This window comes from Rutilus rutilus (genome assembly GCF_951802725.1).
Source record: "Rutilus rutilus genome assembly, chromosome: 1".
NCBI lineage: Eukaryota > Metazoa > Chordata > Actinopteri > Cypriniformes > Leuciscidae > Rutilus > Rutilus rutilus.
The window spans coordinates 27,441,789-27,450,095 of NC_140209.1; the positions used below are offsets into that span (position 1 = coordinate 27,441,789).

Here is an 8,307-nt window from a genome sequence, read left to right on the forward strand (position 1 = left end):
TAAACATAGTTTCTGTAAAAACAGCAATTTTGTTCCAGCAGTAAAATCATAATAAAACACTGATGTAACTATTTAAGCATTCATAATTTTTCTGTCATTTATTTAAAATTTAAAATTTTAAATGACAATATTTTCTTGTTTTCTTGTGGCATTTACAAAATCAACAATTTTTGTATAGTAACAATACATTTTGTACTGAATAAAATTTTGGTAATTGTTCTGTCTTTTCCCCCCACTTTTTTTTTTTTTTTTTTGGCATTAACTACATCAATTCAGTTTTCCAAAAGAATCAACAATTGTGGTACTTTGTGCATTTGTACCATGGTAAATTTATTACGAATAAATTATTCTTGTTTTTTTTATGGCATTAACCAAATGAATACAGTTTTTTCCAATAGTAATAATAAGTGTAGTATTCTGCACTGAATACATTTTTTTTAGCGTGGCAATTTTTGTCATTTAATTTTTTTTATTACATTATTTTATTTATGGCATTAACCAAATTAATACAGTTTATCTATACTAACAATAATTGTGTACCAAATATTATTTTTCAATGGTTGTCTTTTTTTCTGTTTTTATTAAGCTATTTACCAAATCAATACAGTTTTTCTATAGTAAAAACAATTGAGGTATTTTGTGCATTTTTACCATGGTAATGTTTGTTATTTCCCTCATTTATTTATGTATTTATTTTTACAGAATTGTCTAATTGTCTGTATTCATGAATACAGTTTTTCCAATAGTAATAATAGGCCTAAGTGTGGTATTTTGTGCCAAATATATTTTTTTACCATGTCCATGGCCATCATAAATTTAGTCTATTTTTAGCATTATTTTTATTTTAGTGGCATTAACCAAATCAACAGCATTTCTAAAGTCACAATAGCCTAAGTGTTTTTAAAAACATTTTTACCATATTAAAGCCTTAAGTTTAGGCTATAGATTAAGAGCACTCAATCAACCGAATAAACATGCAAGTCTTTGTTCTCCCAGCTGTAAAAGGACAGTCATGCTCCTCTTCCTCAGTTTCACAGGCTCAAACACTTCAATGACATGCAACAGCGTTTCAATACTCTGACCTGAGATCTCCTCCAGCGGCGAAGGGTAAAGGTGAATCTCTCGGACTCTCAGAGGACTGTCGATTGCATTTTCGATTCTTCTGAGGTGAAGAATCGATTCCTCCTTAAGCCCCACAGAAGTTCCCAGCTGCACATTTAGTTTCTCATCTCGATTTCCACTCCCACAGGAGCCACAATGCCCTGGGAACCATTGGAAAATCACCTCAAATGTAAATTCTGTCATCATTTACACACCTGCATGTCGCTCCAAACACATCTTGCTTTCTTGCATGCAAAGCTAAAAAGAAAGCTGAAAATGAAAACAGTTAAAGGGGTCATATAATGGTACATGCACTTTTACAAGTTGATTGTACTGAAATGTGTGTTGGCAGTGCCTGTACACAACCATTATATAATGATAAAAATCCATCCAGTGTTTTTTTTTTTTTATCTCCTTATATCTTTTCCCCTGTCTCAAATCGAGCCGTCTGACCGTGTGATGTCACACTGTCGGACGCCCCTCCCACGACTGTTAATTGACAGCAGCGTTTCAACACAGACCCGCCCTGAGCGAGCTGTCATCATAGTCCGCCATTATTGATACACTGGAGCAGAATGGCGTCTAAGCGATTGTGGTGTTCTGTTCTTGGGTATAATAGCGAACACAGCAGTCATTTTGATGTTCCTAAATCCGAACCGCTGAAGACGCAGTGGCTGAGTTTTGTTTTCGAAGGGAATATTCCCCACGATCAACGTCAATGCTTTCATGTTTGCGCAAATCATTTCACACACCAGACTGCTTTATAAACGAGGGTCAGTATAAAGCTAAAGTAAAACGTTTTTCATGACCATTAGCTGTAACATCAATCTGTCAATGAACTAACGTATACATCAGTAAACACATAGCGTTCGTATCTCACTACTCTACCCTGCCAGTACACACAAAGATAGATCAAAGTGACATTACGTTAACCAACCATTCAGAAACGTCCTGTTCGAGCCTTAATTGTCGAACTTCTTTGGGGCCGCCATCTTGTTCCGGGTCCGACTCCAGTTCATATTGATACGGTTGCACAGATGTGTCCTTAGAGACTCCCGCTGCCATTCTTTCTCCAAAATATACCCTCAACTGTTGTCAAGGCAACACTCCACGTGTGTTGTGTCAAAACGCCCCACAGAACAGAGGGGCGGGGTGAGCAAAGCTCATTATCATTTAAAGACACATGCACTTAAATGGCGTGCTGAAAACAGAGCTGTTTTTGACCAGGTAAAATTAGTGTTTTCTTACAATACTAATGAGAATTTTTAATTAAAGTATATTACAACCTTTTCATTTAGACCCTAGTAAAGAATCATATTAACTTGTACAAAAATGGCATTATATGACCCCTTTAACAATAGACACAAAAAGCACCATTAAAGCATCACAACAGTCTATATGATTCACGCACTATTGCCCGGTTTCACAGACAATGCTTAAGCTAGTCCCAGACTGAACTTTGAACTGTTTTAAATTAAGCATAGCGTCAGTTCTGGCAGGTCACGTTAGTCAAACTCACATCAGCTGACTCTCAGCTGATCCACGTCTACCTATAGTAATAGGACGCCTATAACTGTATACATATATAAGCTCCTTCAGTATTACCATCAGCTATCGCGTTTCTCTTGAGCTAATTACCTTCCTCCCTCCCCAGCTCCTCCTCTCGTCAGTCAGAATGGCATTGTGATTCCCCTTGAATCAGAATAAATTCTCTAATTATGTTGTACTTTAAAATCTTGAATTAATGATATCTGCAACACATTCATGTTGGTTCTGTTCTGTTTACCCTAAGGGGGGTTATTGCTGCTCTCCCTGCTCTTATCCATGCTAGGCTGCATCGCAGGGAGTTCTTGCCCAGAACTGAACCATACCACCAACCCTAACTGTATGCTAATTGTCAATCGTATTTGACGATAGTGGTCCTGACAGAACTGAAAGTAACTTGCACTGATATATCTTAAAGGTGACATATTATGTCCCTTTTCACAAGATGTAATTTAAATCTTTGATGTCTCCAGAATGTGTCTGTGAAATTTCAGCTCAAAATACCCCCCGGAACATTTATCATAGCTTGTCAAATCTTCCCCTTTGCCGATCCTTTACACGAGCTTCGAATACCCCAGCAATAACATAACAGCAAATAATCTCACTCATCCAACATCCCAGAAATAACCACAGAGAGACTTTTAGAAGCACCTGGATGTTTCTGAATGGTTAGCGGATACATTTATTATGTAGTTGTTGTGGAGTTACATTGATTCATTTGGTAGACTTGCATGTACAGTCGTGTTTAACTTTTACACAGTTCTCTGAGGTCTTTATAAGACAGCTGTGCCATTTTTTGGTCAAATAGTGTTCAGTGCTCGTCTGTGCAGCAATGACAGAACAGTTTACATGCTTTGCTCAAACTTTTGCCATTGCGTTAGAACTGGTTACACTGTTGTTGCTTGCTAAACCAAATGTCGGCGCCGTGGGTGTAAACGTGCTCTAAGCCATGTTGGGAGACGTCACTTCTTGTTGACGTTCAAATTATTGTCAAACAAAACGGAGGGTAGCTCGACCCTCCCTCCTCCTCATCCCGTCCCCTCCCCGTTCCTTCCCTGCGTGCGTGCCTGAAACAGTCATGAACGCCAGACTGGATTTACCCACCTGTCCAGCAAAAACAGAGCCACCTGAATGTCGGACTGGAAGATCTTGTGCCGGCGGAGTTCTCGCCACCTTTCGAAGGCTTTCCCGATGTAAATTCGGGATTTCCCGCATTCCTTCTCCCTTTCCCTATTCTTAGCTTTTTGTTCATCAGAACGTAGTCTCTTTGGTCGTGTGTCGGCCATATCAGAATTCAAGAGAATATAGTCGTTAGTCGTTGTCATCTCTCCTCCAGCTAACTTCTGCATGCTTCTCTCTCTTCCACTCCAGTCCCCAAACCCCCCTTCATGTGCACGCGCACTAACCCCCCAACCCCCACCCCAAATCATTCTTGCCGGTTATTGGCTGGGACACTGTTTGTTATGTTTAGTGGTACGGGTTGGCCCAGTTTGTTTTTGTTGCCGTTTGTGGAGCCTGGGCTGTCTACAGAGACCGCGTTTTTTCACAGTGTGTTCAGGGGACAGGGAGCTAGTGGATAGTGAGGAGATGTTTGCTGTGTGTGACAAAAAAATGTTTGGCCTAAAAAACGCGTGACATCGCTTAGAGCACCTTTAAGGGGCGGTTCCTTTCCTACATCAGAAGTGGAGCGAAATCTGATTGGCTTATTTTTTGACGTGTTTGCAGAGAAAGGCTTACCTAAACAAAGTTACTGGGTTGTCACTTTTCGCATTTTCTGGGTTGGTAGATGCACCGGGGACCCAATTATAGCACTTGAACATTGAAAACGTCAAATTTTCATGATATGTCCCCTTTAAAATAGGTCAGTGCCATTGTTTTGTCTCAAGATGCTCTGCTATAGGTCTTAAATCTCATTTGTGCACACACTCAAAACATAACTTTGCATTTGAGTACATTAATGCAAATTGTTGTATCCACACCAGCTTGTTTTTTCACAAACCACTGTTCAAACAAAGCAAGTACTGCATTCTCAGCATTGCCACACGAGGCGCTAGAGCAGTTAGTTCAGTTAAACTGTTGACATGTTTGCAGCAGATACCCGAATAATAACTCATAAAGTTTGAAGGTACAGGCATTTAAATCTAATTTCTCTAGGGATTTATTTGTATATTCATACATTAAAGGTATTAATACCGTATAATTCTCTTTCTTACAATAACAAAAAGCAAATAAGTCATTACATGCAAATTCCAGACAGCTGCTCTGATTCATTTTCCCAAACCGACAGAGAAGCTGCATTTAGATTTGTTGTTGTTGTTGTTGTCGGTCTCTTGGAGGATTTGTGCAGTGCAAGCAGTCTAAGCCGGGTTAAAATAATTACCCTCAGCTCTCTAGCTGTCATATTCCTGCAGCCGCAACATTTCAGATATCACAGTTTATTATAAAGTAGCATTTACACCGAGCGACATGCTGCATTATTCATGAAGGGTTTTTTTTGCCCTCCAGTTTACTTCCCTGAACTCTGATCGAGATTCACTGGAGACAATCACTGTGCAAAGACATCTGTTTTTCAGCGCGCTCATGTTTAACACCATTTAAATGCATTTCTACTGGGACAAAAAGAAACCGTATGAATGTGAAGTATGATTCAGATGGGGGCTGAAAATATTACACATTGTCAGCAGCAACTCTAAATTTTGGTATTCATTTGAAAGAAATGAATACTTATATTCATCAAGGAAGCATTAAATTGATCAAGACATTTATAATGTAACAGAAGATTTCTATTTTAAATAAACACTGTTCTTTTGAACTTTATTCATTAAAGAATCCTGGGAAAAATGTATCACCGTTTCCACAAAAATATTATTCAACACAACTGTTTTCAGCGTCGATGATAATAATAAATGTTTCTTGAGCACACTAAAGTTAAACCCTATGCCCAAAATAATTGGATTGAGTGGGATAAACTTAAATTCAACAAATTACTTCAATAAAATTAACTTTTATGAGTATTTAGAACTTAACTTAACAAAACTGACACATTTTAAGTAATCTGAATTGTTTCATCGTTTTGAGTTTTAAGAACTTGTTTCTTTTAATTTAGACAAACTTAGCTGAAACTGGGCTGGGATTTCTATTTCCCAGCATGATTTGCCATGACACTCGAAAGGGAGAGTAGATATCAAAATTAAGTTTATATAATGTTTTTGATGCAAGATTATAGCGTTTAATGTTTTACTATGCTAATTTAGAAAAGTTTCTGTTACGTTGGGTTTTTTGGAGAGTCATCATGGTGACGAGTGGAGCATGAACTTGGTCTGAGAACAGGTATATGTTTATTGTTCTAAAGTCCTGTACTCATTCAGGAATTGCTATGCTATACTAATGCTATCAAAGCATAGTGTTACCAAGTTATAATTTACTGAATTAGCTAGTTAAAGCTAGCCAAGTTTCCACTACTAAAAATATTTTAGTTGCTATTACATGATCATTTTAAGTTAAATGTATAAATTAGCTTACTGAAATATTTCAAGTTAAGAGTAATTATGTATAAAATGTAGGAGTACAAAATAAAAATCGGCCAGTTCTGCTGGCTTAAACTTTTAATTTCTTAACTTCTCTCAAAAACATTAAAAAACTTAAAATCCTTCCGACCCCAAACTTCCTCAAGAATATATATAGTTTAGGTATTTTCTTGATTGACCATTTGACATGTGTTGTTCTCAAACTAACCTCATTTCTTCTTTTTTTTTCCATCTAAATGCAAATGGTTGCTCTCATAACAGCAGCCATATCTGTGGCCCATTTACAGTGCTGTCATGAAGAATTAGAGCTCGCAGGCATTGTTCTCGTGTCCGGAAAGATGTATCACCCCACGGTCCCGGAGTGTAAAGGGACGGGGGCGTTTGTGTTCTGCTGGAACGGGACCAGCCGTCCTGCTGCGCTAACATCCATCTAAAACTTGTGCTCTTAAAGGGGTCAGAAAAAAACTACAGTATACTACGGAAACATACTTTAAGTTTTAGTCTTACTGTAAGAGCATGTATTGAAACCAATGATGATTGCTTTAAAGGCCCCCTTTAGTCAATAATTCTATCCCTTAAAACTCATCTTTAATTACCAAAATGACATATTTAAACTTTTTTCCTTAAAAAAAAAAAAACTCTTCATGCCTTAAAATATCTTGAATGTAACTCGACACCCTTGCCTCATTTAGTATACGCGGTTCTATGAATATGCAAATGAGCCCCGCCTCCACTCAATCACAGCAGCTCAGAGATCCACTCGTTGACGATCACATGTTGATCTGATTGGTTACAAGGTAGTTTGTGACGTCAGAAACAACAACGATTTCAAACCGTGTTTTTGAGACTGTCTTTGATTCACTGCAGTTTTAAGGAGAAAATACTCAGAAATGGTGTCGACTTATGAATTTGCACATGGTTTGTCTTAAAGCATATTAAAAACACCACATAGACATTTAAACAACATTAAAAACTTGATTTTCACCACAGGGGGACTTTAGGACAAAATGCACAAAAATAATTCCCCTAAAATCTCAAATACAAATATTGCTGTTGGTGCATTTCAGCATTCTAGCAAATTCATGTAGAAAAATATAAAGGCTCACTGAAGATTTATTTCTATTTTTAAATGACATTATACAATATTTTTGTGGCATCAAATCAAAATTTTTTTTGTATAGTAACACTAAATGTGGTAGCCTGGATGCCAGCCGAACTTAGCCCCGCCCACAACATTTTATGGTCGGGAAGTTCGGTCTGGACTTGATCCGTTGTGGAGCTATGATGCCCGAACCAAAGCTATTCGGACCAATCAAATTGTCAGGGCGGCTTTATACGATGATGGACAGATGATCAACAGTAACGTAATCATCCACATCACCAACGAGCGCTTGGGTTGAATTCGTTTACAACAAAGATGACTGCCGCTGAAGAACTGAGATTTCACGAGTTCACACTTAGAAAGGGGTGTCACCAACGGACGTCGCTCAAATGCCTCTGGGCGCAATTGGATAGACCTAAAACCAATCAGAGCGATAGTCATTGTGTAAAGCCCACCCCAACGTTTCTGATTGGTGCCGCGATTTCGACGGATTAGAAATGGGCTTGAATGAGCTCTTTGCCAGACTACTTGCAGAGCAAATCTAAATTTGCCGGAAGTTGTTTGGGTTTTCCCAGGCTATGAGGAGAGGGCTCCGGGCTCGGTATTCGGTCCGAACCCAAAGTACTCCCTCCCCGTATTCCTGGCTGTGGAAGAACAAGCCGAGAGTGAGTGGAGGGATGCTGAAAACTGTCAAGGAATGTTAGGTGAGTTGACAGAGTGAATAAATATATGCTTCCTCTCTTGCTGATAAGGTAGACATGGTAATTGTTTGATGACAAGTTGATTGGATTGATTATTTGAACGTGCTCCTCCCTAACTTTATGAAACATTATGTGGTTGATTCCACCATCGCGTCTGTTATAGTAGATATCAATCGCGCATTAATTTTAGGAACAGAGAACCGCGATCACGGCATTTGTCGATCGGAAAGATGAATGAAAAACATACGTCACTTACTCTGTTGCTCTGATTGGTTGTAGGTCTATCCAATTGAGTGCAGATGCATTTTCCTTCCTGGTTCGGTTGAAACAC

General features: G+C 38.4%; 1 protein-coding gene across 1 annotated transcript in view; it reads right to left on the reverse strand.

Moving 5' to 3' along the window:
- Positions 1 to 4,203, reverse strand: part of foxk2b (forkhead box K2b) — a 91,985-nt gene extending 87,782 nt beyond the window's left edge. Inside the window, exon 1 of the mRNA XM_084387955.1 lies at positions 3,751 to 4,203. Within this exon, the coding sequence (XP_084244081.1) occupies positions 3,751 to 4,076 (326 nt within the window). The 5' untranslated portion in view covers positions 4,077 to 4,203. The remainder of the gene's footprint in view (positions 1 to 3,750) is intronic.
- Between the last annotated feature and the right edge of the window lie 4,104 nt (positions 4,204 to 8,307).